The 18,964-nt window shown below is 39.2% G+C and overlaps 1 protein-coding gene across 1 annotated transcript in view; it reads left to right on the plus strand.

Annotated features, from left to right (window-relative positions):
* LOC140228055 (calcium permeable stress-gated cation channel 1-like) overlaps nucleotides 1-18,762 on the plus strand; it is a 115,219-nt gene extending 96,457 nt beyond the window's left edge. The window contains exon 22 of the mRNA XM_072308461.1: nucleotides 18,555-18,762. Coding sequence (XP_072164562.1) covers nucleotides 18,555-18,722 — 168 coding nt within the window. The 3' untranslated portion in view covers nucleotides 18,723-18,762. The remainder of the gene's footprint in view (nucleotides 1-18,554) is intronic.
* Nucleotides 18,763-18,964: the final 202 nt, after the last annotated feature.

The following is an 18,964-nucleotide window of genomic DNA, read 5'->3' on the forward strand; positions in this document are numbered from 1 at the left end:
TAGCGGTATAGAACCAGATAGTCATGTACATGATCACGTGGCAAGTTATACCATAATGTGGCAAATCAACCAGCAGTATGCCAACAAGAGCATGCTAAATAGCATCTTCTTTCTCCCCCCCCCCTTTTTTTTTTTCAATATCTCTCTTGTCCCTTCCCCCCTATTTTTTTATTAATGCTTTGCAGACCTCATTTGTAAACCATTCAGGCATCATGAAATGTGACTCACTCCCTTCCCCTCTCCGCCCCGTCAGGAAATTACCTTTACGCTTGGAAAGCGCCAGGAATAACATGATCTGGCAATAAAATGCTGTTGTGTGTTTAGCCTCCACCTGGAAATCTCCCGTTCCCTTTCATGATTGTATCAACTCCTACTTGCATGATGGACACACACACACACACAAAAAAAAAAGAATCATTTTTTTTTTAACATGTTCTTCTTTCAGATAGATATTTCTAGATTTTGCAGTGTACCAGTGTAAGTAGTGAGATAGATTCAGTTTGGATGATCAAGCAGTCAATTATTCTCCTTGTACACAAGGTTTTAGATATGTACCGTACTGCATGTGTAAATGAAGTGCAGGTTATGTCTACTATTTGTAAACTTTGTATTTTTACAGCAATAGTAAAGAAAGTAATAATGCAAACAGATGAGAATCACCATAGTAGGACAACAATCAAAAGATGTTTTTGCCATACAAGTTTGGGAGCGGGTTATTTGTTTGGTAGAAATTAACTCATTTCTGTTTACAGAAATATTGGGGGAGATTATTCAGACATTCATCAAAGCTATGTAACTGATTTGCTAGAGATATATGGAACCAAGGTACTTATCTGTGTAGGGCTGAAGCCAGATTGATTCAGTGAAATTTGCATACATATGAACCTGGGGTGATGGATCGACATCTGATATTAGTGCACACCCTTGAAGTTAGTACCTGCCTATCCCATTTCTATCTTTTTTCAGCTATTATCTAGCAGTTTACTTTCGATAGTCAGAAAACAATTGAAAAGGAAATGAGCCAATGTAAGAGGCCACCCTTAGTAGGAATGTGTGATTTATTTTAGGGTTGTTGTTTTATTTGTGGGGGGCATCATTGATCAAGTGTAGATTTTTTTTTTTTTTTTGGTCTACCTAGGTAAAGTTCTACTCTAAAAAAAAAACACTCTGAATTAAAATATATCATTAATGAATTTTCATGAATTTTAGTTAATCAATTTTCACATGGATTGCAGAAGCTGATTTTAATGCAGAAAATACACTCTCCAGCCCTTTCTTCCCGGAATGAGTGCAGGTGCAAAACTTTTTGAACGATTTTCAGCATGATTTAGTGACTTAAATCAACATGCGCGTGAGAAAAGAGATCTTTGCAAAGAGAGTCATAATAGAACAGTTGGACACGAGACCCAGATCATTTCTACCTCATGATTGGCTGGATTGATTGGCATAGATTGAGAGAGGAATTTTCCAAGGCATTTAGTGACTCAAGAGGTCTTTATGTTCTTCTTTGAATACTCACAGATGTGAGGTACACCTGTCTGATATTTAGGCTTGAACCATTACCAGTAAATCTGACTGTTCTCTGATTAGCTTACATGAGTAAGAGGGAAATTTTTAACTATGCTGAAGAAAAGAAATAGAAACATCAACAGTTAAAGCATCTTGACCTGAAAATGTTGTCAAACTTGAAGATATTATATCAAGGTGTTTGATAAAGCTATACCGGTAGCTTTAAAGTCATTTGACGAGTAGAAGATGCATGCATATAAAATGCAGCACTCTGACAATAAAGACACAGTCTACTTTTTAACATGGATGCATATGTTCCAGCTCTACAGTGATGTTTAACTTTCATTGGAGAAGATTCCTTGTTCAAAGAGGGGCTTGTGTTGATATTGCTATGACAAATATTATTTTATGTGCATAGCAACCAAACATTTTGGTTGTCTAAAGGAAATTTGCTTTGACTCTCAGTCAGTGGTTCATTATCTGTTGCATCAAATGGAAGTCCGTAAAAGACCTTCTGTATTCTGTCCCTCTCACAATTTTAATCCTATTCCTCCTTGAAATGCTGAAAGCAGTTTTGTGTATTTTTTCCTTAAATAAAATGATAACATTATTGATAATTCAATGTGTGGAGCTTGTAATGGTACTTTACTTGTCACAAAGGTATTTAGGTGTGGATGGCTTTTAATGGAACTTGACTTTTCACATGGTAAAGGTTTTTACATCTCCAATGATGTTGCCTTTAGCGAGCTCGTTTGGAATCTCGTATGTATATGTGTAATTTCATACTTATCTTTGACACTGCAAAGTAGTTGCATTTAATTTCAAGTTCAATCCATGTAATTTCATTCACATAGAAACACTGTCATGATATATGTTGGGGTTATGTACATACTACTAATAAATCTGTTGAACCTTTAAGAACTCTTTTAGACATTATAGCATTACAAGCAGTTATATAAAAAAAAAAAAAAAAAAAAAAAAAAAAAAACGTCTTTGAGGTTTATTAAGAGAGACTGGGTATGGGGGGATATTATGATTGCCTTGATGAGCACGAATGGTTCAACAAAATGCATACTATCAATATTGATGAGATATTCCAAGCTCAAGGCAATGAACAGACAGCTACAGTTCTATCCTCATTTTCTCTCGTGTCTAGAGTAATCAAATGGCTTTAGACAGGCTCCATACACAGTGGAGACAAGGTATCATCTGCTGTCAGCAAACATTAGTTTAAGCTCTGTCAGAGATTGAAATCAGGGGACATTAATCTTTTTCCTCCTTCCCCTCCTTTTTCTCCTCCTTTCCTACAGCGTTTGAATCATGAGTGTGACTTATGGACTTCATGTGCCATTGTTTGTCTATATCAGTGTGCATTTATTGGATGTTTGTAAGGAGACAGTATGGGTAGGAAGAAATATTTGTAGAGGAGAGACTTGAGATGGTCGTCTTCACATACAGAGCAGTGTAGAGTTTTGAAATAGAAGTATATAAGGCTGTCTTGAAAATTTCTGTAAATTTGTCATTGCAGTACCACTAATAGTCACTGGTGAGATATAAAACATTAGTTTTGTAAAAGTTTTAGCATGCAGAGATTCCTTGTTATTATGCAATGTAGTGTCAACCTGCTCACTGAAGGAAATGGGAAATTTCATACAATTCTACATTGATTTAGACCTAGTGATATATTCATGTAGGATGCAATTTGCTGAGTGAGAGTGATGCGGAGATAATATGACCCAGGTAAAGATAACACATTTTCACACGCCACACCAAACTTGTGCGCACAAAGGCAGCAATGGGCTGTTTTGTGACTTCGGGGAGTGGGGCGTGTAACCATGTAACCAGATTGAGGGAAATTTAGCAATCAGTTTCACATCTCATCACCATATCTGGAGACTCTTTTGCCCAAATCCTGACACAGTACTGTCGGAGATGCTGACTGCAGTCTATAAATCATATTGTGTGAAAAAGCTAGCAACTCAAAAACCAAGAATACCTTAATATCTACCTTAGTTAGCAGACAAAAAAAAAAAATGGATACCGCTAGCCTTCCCACAAAAATGTAACAACTCTCAACAGAGCTTGTGCAACTATTGGTTCACCAGCTTTCAAAACTACACTGTATTGGGGTTTGTTGCTGAGGAAATGTTGATCTTGAGTCACTGTGATTCGTTTGTGCATGTCAGGGGTCAGCCACAAGCCTTCCCTGATGAATTGAAAATTGGATCACCCCCTGTGGGCGTGAGGAGGGCCTGTGGAGACTGGTAATGCTGCACAGAGAGAATGCATATTAATGGCAGTCTATGAATCGTGGGTGACAGGGGATGGGGGGAGGGAGCTTGAGGTTTGGGGGATGGGAGGGGGAATTGGAATAATGGGGAATATTCCAGGTCAGATGGAACTACTCTTAAAGACCATGGATGTAGATATTCTGAATACCTCAAATTTATCACACCATTCTCATTCTTTTCTTTGAAAATATTGACCTCCATTATAATTATGTTTCAGATGGATTGTTTTAGTCTTTGGGAGACTGAGCCTGACCAGTAAACTAACTGAAAGATGAAAATTATGCGTTATTGAAAATAAATAGAATATATATATATATATGTATGTGTGTGTATGTGTTTCGGAGTGTCCCACACATCGCCTTAGTAAATGTTTTTGCATATTTTGAACACGCTGCAATAATCAAGTTCTGTGAAATTCTGCTCACATCAAGGAAAAATGCTTCAGATGTTAAAGGAATCACAAATTCATTGATAGGTGTAAACTTTTGTAGCCTTTGTCATCAGGTGTTAAGGATATCATATACATCAGAGTTTCGAGACAAATGCACCTGTTTTTGCCTCATTTTTCTTGGGTATGGTAGTTCCAAGCATAGTGGGCATAGTCCTATGCGCACATTTTTGTTCAGTGCGCTCTTAGCCATTTTACAGAGGGTGGCAGTTTTATGGCCCCTGGCGTGGTGCAGATACCTCATTATACACTTGATTCAATGTATACACACTCCTGTGTGTGTCACTTGCATCCATAATATAACTAGATAGCCACCTATTAGTTCAGCTGCTTTTTTTTTTTATGTCAAATCACCATAGCTTACAGTAAAATTTGAGAGTAAGACATGGCATTGTTTTATTATTAAAGCTATTAAAGTCAATTGTATATCAGTAATAATGAGTATTTCCTTCTTATGGATGAGAGCTTTGGGAAGGATGCAAATGGAATTGTGACCATACTGCTTCTTGGCAGAAGTCAGCCATCCAGTTTCCATATAGAGTATGTCCCATCATATGTTTGTGTGTTGTTTGTTCGTTTTTTTTTTTTTTACATGTATGTATAAATGTTGCATGTGTGTTTGTGTGCATTGAAACAATGAACTCAAGCATAAACCATCATGTTTTCACATTTATGTCTAAAATGAGTATGGGGATGAAGGTATGAAAGAATAATGAACTGCATGCCTGTCATATTTGCCAATATTATAATGTCCACACCAAAACTCCAAAAGGGGATGATTGAAGACTCTACCTAGCAACAACCAAGTGCATTCCTGCCCTAGAAACTTAATTGTGGGCACCAAGTGAATGAAATGGGTTCACTACTGAGTTGCAGGAAAAGAACATGAAGAAAATGGTCTGCTAATAGTAAATTGGACTAAATCTAAATCCTTTGCCCAGTAGGCACTCACACCATATTTGATACATGTGGGTTAGCACTGCAATTAGTGCATTACCACCAGGCCCTGCTAAGGTCAATAAGGAGCCAGGTCAACTCCAAAGTTATGGGGCCAGCTTTGAGGTACAAACCTGAGACATGACAGACTGATTAATATGAAGACTTATTGGCCCACATTCATGAAAGTGGATTAAGTCAAATCCATGGCCTAACTTTAGTCTGTGGACTGAAATAAGTCTTGAAATAGGCATACCTTGCACACTTGAGTATCAACACACTGATATTATTGGATGTCTGTTGATGTACACAGTCTGTCATGCATATTCATACAGAAGAAATTTGCATAAACCACAGACTAAATTTAAACTACCGGTACTTTCAATTTTGCTAGTGGGGCCTGACTTAAGAGTTTGTTCCAAATAGCTTGTTTATATACAAGGGAAAACAGGGATTCATATGACCTTTACAGGAAGATATAATGTCATGAATATTCATGAGCACATGCTAGTTCATGTTTGTTGGGATATTTTTAGTTTCTGTTTATCTGATGTAAACATGATCCGAGTCCCTGAGTGGGGTCAGGGAGATAGAAACATGCTTGAAATAGTAAGAAATGTATGCGAATGTCCAAATGTGTGTGGGATTAACATTTGTACGAGAGTGAAAATGAAGCTCAGAGAGGTAGCAGCATCACACAAGGTGCACTGTGACAACTAAAGCAATGAATGTATGCACATCTCACCACTTTCAGAAACCCTTTTGTGGCATTTAGAAGCTGACCAGAAAACTGGAAGGTGCCACATTCATTTGTGCACTCCAACCACCCCCTTCCAAATACAGACACCCATACATTCTCCATGAAGTTCCTTTCCTAAAAGAGAATCATTAAAGGCATGCCAAAATGACACACTTCGGCGAGACGACATAAATCTCCTAATGGCTTTCTTTTCTTCTCGCTCCTTTTCTATAGTAAAGTGACAAATTGGGCTCTTCTGCCTTTCTCTTTATACTGTGGGGAGAGAGTTAGGGGAATGGAGATGAATGAGGACAGAAGACACTCAACATTTTGTACCCTTTCTGCTGATCTTCTGTGTGGGTACTTAAAGGGATCGTATAGTTTTGGTTTAGACCTAATTTCAGGTTTCTAAAATTTTTTTGGTGAGATAATGTGAAACCTCTTATGAAATATGAAAGAGCATGTAATTCTATGAGGAATTCAATGTTTATTTGATGAAAATTGGTTTTGAAATGGCTGAGATATCCAATAAAGAGCGATTGTGGGACCCACACTTTATTACGATTGCTTTATTTTACTTTGTTTTTGGATGTTTCAGTCATTCCAAACCCAATTTTCATCAAATAAACTTTGAATTCCTCTTTAAATGGTATGCTCTGTACTATATCATAAGTGTTTTCTTGGTATCTCGCAAAAAGTTTAAAGCCCAATTCTCATCTCCACCAATACTGTGCCATCCCTTTAAAGGGAGCACCACGGGAGATGCAACAGGAGTTGGACATGACACTGTCTAGCTAGCCCAGGAGAATCTAATGTGTGCACATTGTGCCCTGCTCTCACATAATGAATTCAGGACGAAAGAGCTGTAAGACAGTGGAAGCACAGCTATGAATCTCAATCACCACATCATTTGGTTCTTAGTGTGTGTGTGTTTGTGTGTGTGTGTGTGTGCATGCTTTTTTTTTTCCACCTTGTGGCAAATGTGGATGCGATTCAGAGACGACCTGATACCGTAATGACTGTAACTGGCTTTAACTATCCCCCACCCCCTTCGCCCCCACCCCCTTCGTCCCGACCCCCTTCGCCCCCACCCCCGATCCACTGTCACTCCAGTACTGCATCATCTATATCGTTGCAATCCAAATCCGTGAGTCAAGAGCATGGAGTGTTTGTTCCACTTGAACCCATACATATCACATATCTTTACAGGGCGAGTTGCAGTGACATCAGTAATGCATGCGGCAGTGCCGTTGATAGGAGTGAATGCACAAGAGAAATACAGAGCAGGACGAGCTGTGGCAATTACAACAACAACAACAACAAAAATACCACCAAAAAAAAAAAATCATTTATATGAAGTGCATTACATAGGGCGACATGGGGTAGTCATCACAATTAACCCTTTTTGTGCCAGGGACATCGGTCAGTATGTACAACACTATGGGATTTCCTGTGCCTGTCCGTATTTTAAGCACACAGGGGGTTAAGCGGCTTCCACTCCCATCCCCCCATCCCCTCGCCCCTTTCAAATATCATCAACCACCAACTACCCCGTGAGGTCTCTAATGGTGTGGTTCACTATTCTGTGGAATGGCGTGACAAATGTGAACGTGCAAATGAACCTGTAGTAATACTGCCCTTCCTGTGGCCTGCAATATTACTTAATTGCATTTTCCAAAATTAGCAAAAGACTGATGTCCTTGATGCTCTCCACCATCAGGTCTGTATGTACTGACATACTGGGGTCTACTGCTGGGAGGTCGTATCTGATAAAGCCATCCCTTGTTGACAAAGAGAAAGCAATATATTGTTACCCAAAGGAGAGAGAGAGAGGAAAAAAAAAATGTCTTTTGTTTACTCGGCTGATTAAGAGTGGCTTGCTGGCTGTCTGTTCCTGGGCATTTATCGAATTAGACATGTTTCCAATTATGGTCAGTCTTTATGTTGATCTGCCGTGCATGTGCATATTATATGTATAGTTGTCCAAGATGGTAGAATTGTGTGTTGATGCTCTTTTAATACAAATGCCTACCCACCTTCAAATCTCTTTCCCCTTTCTTCTCATAGCTGCATTTCTCTTTGCTAATCTTATTGGTATTAGGAACTATCTATGGCTCTCTTCCTAATTAGCCTCTCTCCAAGGATTCTCTCTTTTTTCCTGATGATGTCGGTGGTTTGGCAATGATCTTGACTGCAATTAATCATCCCTTTAAAGGGATCGTATAGCTTTGGTTGAGACCTAACTTATCTTTTCTAACATTTTTTTGGTGAGATAATGAAAAACCTTCTTATGAAACATGAAAGAGCATATAATTCCAAGAGGAATTCAATGTGTATTTGATGAAAATTGGTTTCGAAATGGCCGAGATATCCAAAACAGAGCAGTTGTAATAAAAGGTGGGACCCACCTTTTATTACGATTGCTTTGTTTTACTTTGTTTTTGGATGTCTCGGTCATTCCAAAACCAACTGTCCGCAAATAAACTTTGAAATCCTCTAGAATGGTATGTTGATTTCATAAGTGGTTTCTTGGTATCTCGCAAAAAGTTCAAAGCCCAATCCTTATCTCTACCAAATACTATACTATCCCTTTAATCCTCCCAGGGAGCAGAGGTCAAGTCCTGGCTAGCCTGTCGCGGTGTTACAAATCAATAATTTTCATGCATACATCGTGTTTATTATTATTTTTTTTTTTTTTTTGTCCCAGTGTTCAGCTGGGGTTGCTAAGGAGTCCCTGAGTGCGAGAAGGCAATAATCCTGTGATTTTCTGCCCCTCAGCAGCACCCCACCCCACCCCACTCAATCTCCTTTTCACCATCACTGGATGATGGAAAATTATGAGTGTGGTATGCTAATACAGATTGCAGCTATCTATTAACTGCATTTCTGCGGTCAGTGGAGGTATATATCACATTGCACTGCCAAAGGTGAAAAGGCAAGGAACTTGTATGTGATTAATCTAGAAATAATCTGCATTTAAATCTTTTGGTCCTAATAGTGACATGTTTGGTAGAACGTCAATATGATATTAAGTTTGTGCTCCTAAGAGGGTTATTTTACAAGTGAGTCATTACTGTCAAGTTTACAATGCTTAGACTTTAGGAGAATGGAGGGAATGAATTGTTACCTCATACAACAGGTGTATGCATCATATCAATTACTTTCCACAGTATTACTTGGATGGATGACATTTCATCAGGGTGCTACATACCACCACTTGCCTGGTCAGGCAAGCAGATTTTGAAATTATTGCAGAACACTTGCCCGAACATGACTTCTACTTGCCCAAAAACAAAGTCCAAAAATATAACAAAATGATGTAAGAAAATCACTTGTATGTCAAGGGCTTAATAAAAAGCAATCATTTGAATAAACAGCGCACATTGATTCGCCTAAATGCGTTGAAGTAACAAACTTGGTTCGATCAGTGTTGGTGTTGCATTGCAGTGTGGTTTCTTTACGTAAGTGTTGGAAATTTGCTGAAATGAAATAAAAGTGTGTTGCATCACTAAACAATCATTGTCTTTAGGCTTCTGTATGGTTGACTTTGTGGGTTTACTGGAAGGGGGTAGGGAGGGAGTGAAAAAAGATGTGGCTTCGAAACTTTTTGCTTGCCCAATTCGAGATAACATTTTTTGATTTTCACTTGCCATGAGCAGTCAGGCAAGCACTTTATGCAGCACCTTGTCCATCCATGCTTTGTTTAGAGCCCAAACTCTCTCTCACTCCTTTGTCTGTTTTTATCTCCCCTTTCTCTCTTTCTCTCTCTCTTTCTCTCATGCCCTCTGCTCTCACTTTTTCACTAGTGTCTGGGATGTCTCTTCATTGTTATTGTGTGTTTTCTTTATTCTGCATTTTATCCTGTATCCCTCAAAATATGTCATATTTCTACTTTTATCTATCTCATTTTTTTCTGCATACCATTTGATCTCTCCCCCCCCCCCTCTCTCTCTCTATCTATCTATCTATCTTTTTTTTTCTTTCTGACACTTTGTATTCTTTCCTTTTATCGCCAGTTCTGTTGGTTTTCTAGCCTCCAGATTAATTGCATTCCAGATGAAATTCACACAGTTGGTAAATGTAGAAGGGCACTTTGTGATAGAGTCTGCCACTGAAATGTGATTTAGAGCCAAGGGGATATCACCACCCTCTGCCCGCACGTGTACGGAATTATCTTGGAGCAGATGTTTTGGACTTTTTAGCATGTGTATTTTAAGAGGTGTACCACTTTGCGGTTGAGAACACCAGGTTCAACTGAATATTTAGTGAAAATAATAGCCTTACAGCTGAATGCAGCTGCATGAAACCTTTAAAGGTGCAATTAATCTAGCATGGTTGAAAATTATGATTCTTTTTTTTTTATTCATATTTTATCAAAGGTTTGAAGACAGGGAACATTACTGAATACTTGATATTGATGGTCATAAGGATTATAAATCTTATAGTGGTTTCGAACAAAGAAAACATTTCAACACATGACCTACACTTTCAGCCAACTTCCATTACACCTTCAGCCCAAATTATTTGTTTAATCCATAGAAAGCACAATCTAGAGCGGGATGTATTAAATTTTATTACTCGTTCCGGTTTTCATCCATGCTGTAGTCAGCTTTGTACCCTCCTACATGGCACATTCAGAAATCAGGACCACTTTTACCTCCTTTGCCTGCTATAAGTCCCTTATACTCCTCTTAAAAGTAAGGGGGAAAAAAAACTAAAAGCCTTCAACATCGAAAAAAGACTCACTGTATACTCCCAAAGTAATACAATTACAAAGTTATATTGGTGGGCATGTTGGGATGGATGGGATGGGTGATCAGATACATGTCCAATGTAAAATGATAGTGTTATAGTCCTGCTGACATGGCGATTCAACTTCTTGGTGCTCCTAGATGTTGACCACTACCCCCACCCCCACCCCTGTGGTAAGGTCCATGTGTCACCTACCCTGTCTGTCTACATACTTCTTTATTTGTTCACTGCAAGTCCTCCTGTTATGATAATTGTAGATTATGTGTTTTATCAATTTCATGGTATGTGCTAGGTGTGGTGTGCAGTAATCCTTGAACAACACTACATGTACTTTGGATGCAGGCAGACTTCTACCAGGAAAGATTATGACTTCTGATATTGATTCTCTCCCAATCAAATGCAATGTCTTGATAACGAGAATTTCATTGGAATTCTAGAAATTCATTTCAATTTTTTTTTTCTTTCTTTCTTTCTCATTACTGTCCAAATATTACCCTGCCCTGGGAGAGGCATGGTCATTCCAATTTTTGCTGGCCCTCAGAAACAAAACAAATTGATTATTTTCTTTCCTTTTTTCACTGTGAAGGCACAAGGGCCAGTTAGATGCATCAAAATATGGAAGGTGACAGATAAATGCTGGGGCTGGAATGGACCTTTGTGTATGAAATAATTATTAGTTATTTTCTCAAATTCTTGTTTATTTTTTCAAAACACTAGTATGTAGGCCTTGAATTTATACCAGCAAGCTATAGTCCCCACATTGTGATGAATATATGCATCTTCAGACATTGTAGGAATATTTGTTGTGTATTACACTATATAGGTAATTCATGTATTTTATAACTGTATTACATTTTTTTTTTAAGACAACAGCAATGGCAATAAAAAAAAACAATTTGAAGAGAGATATGCTGGTACTCTTGTGTTTTTGGGTGTGTGTTTTTTTGTTTTTGTTTTTTTTTTTTTGTAAGAAATGTTGAAATCATGAAAGATGAGCAGCCTCCTTAGATTTTTTTTTTTTTTTTTTTACCAAAGTGGCGAGTGTTGACCTTTTCCATGTTAAGCTATGGTGGAGAGGGGAAAAAAAGGAATAACTGATGGAGCCAATGGATCAAGTTTCCCATCAATCTTTCAAATTAGACATTCTTGTACCATCTTGAGGCAAGCTGCAGATAATGGAAAAAAAAAATGTGTGTGATTTGTTTTGAGTGAACCGTGGGGGCATTTTATGTGCAATGTTTGATTGGGTTCAGCCATGAAGCTAATGTTGCACTTGTGAAGTGCATTTTACTTTCTCTTCATTTTTTTTTCTCTCTCCACCCCAGTTTCTTTCCAGTTTCCCTTATTTTTGACCTGTTGAGGATGGTTTGATTTTGCTACAACACACATTTCCCATAGACGCTTTGCCGAAGTATACTCGGGACTCGTCCTCAACAGGTTAATGCTGCAGACATTTTTATTTCTCTCTTGGTCATTCATATTTTCATTATATTCATTTTTAGCCTCTGACAGTAAATCAACTAATTGGGTGCTCCATGCAGTATTGTGTACATTGAAACAAAGGCTTTTACAGAGCAGAGACTGACATGGTATTTCATTCCTCATACTCTGTTAAGCACTAGGAGGAAATTAAAGCAGAATATGTTTCTTGAAATCAACTTGATATGACATTTGCGTTTTTGGCAGGATGCAGTGTGTCTGTCATCTATTTAAAAAAAAGAAAGCAGTATGTTTTCATCTCCTTAATAACTTCATTATTCTGACATGATATTTCAAAATTATCTTATTTCACATTCATTTTTTATTAATATTATATAGGAGGAAATTAATGCAGAATATGATTCTTGAAATTAACTTGATAAGACATTTGCGTTTTTGGCAGGATGCAGTATGATTGTCATCTATTCCAAAAAAGAAAATAGTATGTCTTCATCTCCTGAGTAACTCCATCCTTCTGACACACACCCAGTCATACACACACGCACAGATGCACACACATACACACACACACACACACACACACACACACACACACACACACACACACTTAAAGCCACAACAGTACTTGGAACTCTAAACATCAACCTGAGCCTACCTAAACACTGGGGACTCAACAGTTTCTAATTAACAAAAGTCACTTGTCCTGATATTAATTTCTGTGAGCAGAATATCATTGTTGACATTCTCCATTCTCCACAGAATTCTGACAGTCTCGCTTTACTTTCGAGATGGAATAGAAGTAATATGCTTTGACAGAAAATGATGAGCTCACTGCTTTATGAGAGATGGGCTTCACTGCCTGATGCCTTGTGATTCCAAAGTTGGTACACGAACCACCTGTCCAGCTCTCGGGTATCTAGAAATATCAAGACTGCAAGAATGTTGACTCGTTCATCATACAAATTCAGAGTGTATGACTTCTTTGTGTTACATAATGTGACTGAAACTACGCTTTAGTTCTTTTACAGAGCTACTTTATAATGGTAGAGTGGCCAAATGATTATGATTATCTGATAGTTGTTTATCAGTAATCAATACTGAAAACAATAACCATTTGAGAATCATGCAGCCTTTGTCGAAGGGGGACTGCTTTTTGATTCATTTGACACTTTAATTCCTTGGGAGATGGCATTGCCATTTTGATATGCGTGATAATCAGTCCAGGGGTCCGTTTTATGAAATCATCACATAAAAGTCTTTACATAAATTTCAGAATGGTCGAAGTCACTCATATGTAGCTATGAGGAGACTTTCAAAGAGAAGTTAAATCCATTTTGTAAAGTCTCTCATAAGACTTTCATGAAATGCACCCCAGATGTGCACCTAAATTTTGCCTTCAACAAGAACTGGGGGTCAATAGGATCTGCAAAGTTACATCAAGTTCAAAAAAAAATTGCTTAAGCCAATAGCAATATAATATAGTTGCCAAGTCTCCCCGATTCCACTTAAGGCTTTGTGGAAACTCAAATGTTTCTTTCCTGTCATAACAAAAAAAAAATGTACAACCCTCCCCGATTTGATGATTAATATCACATGTAAACCAGAAATGTTCATCTGCAGAAAATAAATTGTGAAGTTTGCAAAGTGCTAAGATTATTGAAAGCGAAATGCACGTGAAAGGTTTTGACTACACGATGCACCGAGTGCCAGCGGCAGTTCGCGAAAGTTTCACGGCATTGAGATGGATGCGACGCACAAGTGTCTCCCTGGCCGCTCATTGTGACCTCCCTGATCTGGTGTGTGAATGTTGACGACCCTGCGATATGCAGCGTTGCATGGACTACCCATTGAGGTCCACCGCTGCATCTGTGGATGCTTCAATATAAAAGTCATTCATAATGATCCACTGGCCGCAATCCATGGCTCTCAAAGCTGGATATATGGAGGAAATCCAAGAGCCAGAGAAATATGGGGGCTTCAGTTTGTAGAGTTGTATTTTGAAATGAATCTGTTTCTCTCCAGCTTCTCTTTGCTCCTCTCTCCCTCTCCCTTTCCCTTCCCCCTCCTCTCCCCCTCTCTCTCTCTCTCCGTCTCTCTCTCTCTCTCTCTCTACCTACCTACCTCTTTTGATTTGTCTCTCATTTTCTCCCACAATTTGATATTGGGATACTTTGAATCTTGGTGAGCCAGTTTTTATTTTGTCAGGGCTCAACACTATGATTAGGTTGTCACTCTCACTCACTGTCTCCCCTTCTCTTTATCTCTCCCTCTCCCTCTCTTTCTTTCTTTCTCTTTTTTTTTTTTTTCACTCTTCTTCCTTCTCCCCCCTCCACACTTGTCCTCTCCCCCCATCTCTCTGCCCTGTGCTGGATATTGGAAATAGAGAATGTCTGAGATATTTAGGGTGATAAGTTTTGGGATGTGTCTGTCCCGACAGATTTGAACTCTGTGCGAGATGAAGTTTGCAATCATAGGACATGCAGTCAGTCCTTGTTTTGCTGCTGCTGTTGTTGTTGTACTCCCTTAAGAAGTCAGAGAGGCCCAAAATGAAAGTGTAGCTCTCTCCAAGTGGGGGGATTTGAAGAGTATTCACAGGGAACCTCTTTAATTAAAGACCTCCCAATCTGTAGAACTATACTAAAAATACTGTACATGATATAATTTAATCTACTCTTCTTGATATTGTTCTCATCTAGACCCTTCAACTCAAGACTCCTATGTTTAATAATTGAGCCATTCAAAAACTTTTTAAATCTGAACATTATTTCAGAAAATGTGCACAATATAACAGGGCTACGCACTTACCCATTTTTTGTTCTACTAGTCCAACCTGTCAGACCAGTAGGTACCCAGTTTGTAAACTTTTTACAGGTCCATTCCTAAAAGGGTTACTGGTCCAACCGTCGGACCAGTGTCAGTGTGCAGCGCTGGATATGACATCTTGTAACTCATCGAAATGAAGACCTCCCCTCTCAAAATGTCAGATACTGATGAACGTGTAATTGATTAATCCTTTGATATACATTAGCAGAACTGTTCTGCAACGTTTTTCAACTGATTTTTTCATATCAGCCAAAAATCGTTGCTTGAAAGTGGTTGGGCTGTGAGCCGACAAGAGCTGTTCCCCGTCGAACACAGGATCGACATACCCGTTGAGAAATGCAGGGCATTGAGAGCGAGCAGGAAAGCACGTGGAAAACATCTCGACGAGCCTTGTCCCATGTTGACTACACGTGTCACTGCACGGGCAATCCCACATCCCCCTTTAATTCAGCCACTTAAGAATGACATTTGTGGCCCATTAGTCACTGAATCCCAGCTGAATTCCTGTTTCTCTCAAGTCCTCTACTAACACTTATTGCTGCCAAAAAGGGGAGGGGGTGAATACTCTGAAAGGGCAAATAGCCATGGAAAAATATGATACATGCAAAAAAAAGACAAGAAAGATGATAAAAATCCTCCTGGAAGCAACCCTTGGGGACTTAGAATATGAGAGTAACACGGTTGGACTAACAAAGTGAAATATGCTGACATGACCACGAGGCACGAGTAAAGGCATGGAGAAAACTTGAGTAGTAAGGATTTCTGTACTTATGTAGTTTGCAGTGCATGAAAAAAGGGGAAAAGTCTTCTTTTTTTCTCTAAAACTGCAATAAAACAAGACTGAGAAGTGAGTAAGAGAGGAGAAGAGTGAAGTGAGGAGGTAAGAAGAGAAAAAAAAGCATCAAACAGTATTAAGTGGGAGGGGACATGAGAAGATAGAGGCCAAGTGTGAGGAGAAACGAGATGTGAGGTCAAATTGGTCTGAAAGAAATTAGATGAACAGATAAAATGAAAAGAAAAAGGTTGACATGCTGGTTCTAAAGGGGAAGGAAGAGGTATCCATTTACTCAGAATGAGAGAATTAGGGGATTTATTTTTTTTTTTTTAATCCAGTAAAACTTGTCTATAGCGGCCACCCAAGAAAGAAGAAAAAGTGGCCATATAGGGTCTTTAACGTGGCTTTCCTCTTGGGGGAATTTTCATTAGTGGCTGTATGTGGCAGGTGGCCACTATAGACAGGTGGTCTTTGGGCAGGTTTGACTGAACATATCAGAGTAAAACTACAGGATAAGATATGTTGTATGATTCACGTTTGCTGATGCAATCGTGGATGGTGCTTTGTGTTTTAATGCATGCCAGTTTTTATACCCCCGCCAAACGAAGTTTGAAGGGGGTATATAGGAATCAGCGGACGGTCGGGCGGGCGGTCGGTCGTTTGGGCGGTCGGGCGGGCGGTCGGGCGGTCGGTCCGTTGCAAATCTTGCGTCGCGAACTACTTCATCAGTTTTCAACCGATTCCCATAAAACTTGGCACAGATGTGTGCCTTGGGTTGTAGATGTGCAAGACGTATTTTTTGACAGTACCCAAAAATACGTTGCCATGGTAACGGCATATTATGGGCAAAAATGGGTACAAATCTTGCGTCGCGAACTACTTCCTCAGTTTTGAACCGATTCCCATAAAACGTGGCACAGATGTGTGCCTTGGGTTGTAGATGTGCAAGACGTATTTTTTTACAGTATCCAAAAGTACGTTGCCATGGTAACGGCATATTATGGGCAAAAATGGGTACAAATCTTGCGTCGCGAACTACTTCCTCAGTTTTCAACCGATTCCCATAAAACTTGGCACAGATGTGTGCCTTGGCTTGTAGATGTGCAAGACGTATTTTTTGACAGTACCCAAAAGTACGTTGCCATGGTAACGGCATATTATGGGCAAAAATGGGTACAAATCTTGCGTCGCGAACTCCTCCCACAGTTTTTGATCAATTTTTATGAAATTAGGTACAGATGTTCATCTGAATATGTTAATGTGCAAGACACATATTTCCGCAGTGGCAAAAAGTGCGTTGCCATGGTAACGGCATGTTATTGGTAAAATATAGGGCAAAATGCTTCATGGCAAAACTGCTTCATCAGTGTTCTTCCAATTCTCATGGAATTCATATTGAATGTTTGTCTTAGGATATAGGTCAGCATGACACATTTCTTGACAGTGACAAAAAGTATGTTGCCATGGTAACAGCTCACATATTATGAGCCAAAATGATGGAAAATTTTGTGTTGCAAACTACTTCCTCAGTTTTTGCCCAATTTCCATGAAACTTGGTACAGATGTGTGCCTTTGGTTGTAGATGTGCAAGACGCATTTTTCGACAGTACCTGAAAGTACGTTGCCATGGTAACGGCATATTAATGGCAGAAGATCAAGGAAAGATCTTGCGGATTTAACTACTTCCTCAGTTTTTTGACCAAAGCTTATCAAATGTTGTTTTGACCAAAGCTTATGAAATGTTGTTTGGCGGGGGTATAACCACAGCGACATTTCTAGTTGCAAATGTAAAGCATCCAGGCTGACATCCTTGACTTCCTGGTGGTGAAAAGTCATTCCATTTTCATGGACTTCACTCATTTGCTTGAGATGAGATTGAGCTCTCTGTGATATCTCATTATGATACACCTTGAGATGTGGTGCAATTGTTCCGTGGTGTAATTGTTCTGTGACCTCCAACTGTTGGTTCCTCAAAGAGTCTACCACAAATTGAATTCTGCAAGTCCCCAGATCTTCAGGCATGTAAGATTCCATGATCAGAAGGACTGAAGCAGGTGTATAAGATATTCTGTGGTCTTGCAAATGAGCAGCAACTGGTACAGTGGCACACAAAGTGTGTATTAAGTGTAGATTAGAATTCTAAATATGACATCCATTTATTTTGTTGTGAACCTTAAATAGATATGGTGCATAGAGTTGAAGTGGATGAGAGAAAAAAAAAATACATTGCAGTGAAACTTTTTGATAACGCTGAAGTTGAAATGGGCAGCAACAAAGTACTTGTCAAAGATCAGCACGTTTCGTGTTGAACGATTTGGTGCTTGTTTGTATCATATATATGTAGAACGTTGTAATTTAAGATGTTAAAAAAAAATCAACTACAACAAAATGGCTGAATTGTTATCAAAGTGATGTGTAATCTGGCAGGCTGGTGGTGAAAAGTCATTACAAAAGGTCGGGCAAAGGGGAATTAAGTCTCACTGCCAGGAAGGTGCGTGGGTGACATGCATTCATGCCAGCTTATATTTTCCTCTAGCTTTTGTGGAAAGGCTTCTTTTTTTTTTCCCAAGGCCATTATATGCCACAAGAAATTTCCATTCTTATGGCATGGTTGGTAAGTCCTTGATGTCAGATTTGTATTCAAGCACCAGGGTGTACTTTGGAGTGCCAGCTCTGGGATTTTCTCCCATTACGGCTGAAAGCGAACTGGAAAGGAGGCCCGTGCACTGTGAGATGGCCTAATCAATTATGCAGGTCACAATATATGGACATGATTAGGGATTTGATCCCATTTAATAACCTTTTTTTCATTTGTATCTCGTTTCCCCTCTATTCCCACAGGACTTTGTGCCAGAGGTATTGCAAGAGGATGCCGAAGCCGGTGAGGGTCAGGGCATGGGTCACACTGGGGTCAGAGGTCAGCACCATGCCTATGGAACCATGGACTCGGGCAATGAGCACATCTCCTACCAGCCTCCGGCCGACACCGAGTCCTCTGAACAAGAATAGGCTTGAACAGGCCCTGCTAGCTTCCATCCACTGTGTATATCAGCATGCTAGGTACAATGAACGGCTCTTACTTTTCCAGTGGTGTAGCAACCCTAGAGCTTGTATAGAAACTATTCAAACGGTATTCTTCTTTGGTAGCCTCTTTCCATTTTGTTGTCATTCTTAAATAAGTGATAACCTGTGAATGCAAAAGTCTGCAAGGAAGATGTGGGTTAATGAAGTGAGAACAACCAAAAATCATA

The sequence above is a fragment of the Diadema setosum genome, chromosome 1 (genome assembly GCF_964275005.1).
Source record: "Diadema setosum chromosome 1, eeDiaSeto1, whole genome shotgun sequence".
Classification (NCBI taxonomy): Eukaryota; Metazoa; Echinodermata; class Echinoidea; order Diadematoida; family Diadematidae; genus Diadema; species Diadema setosum.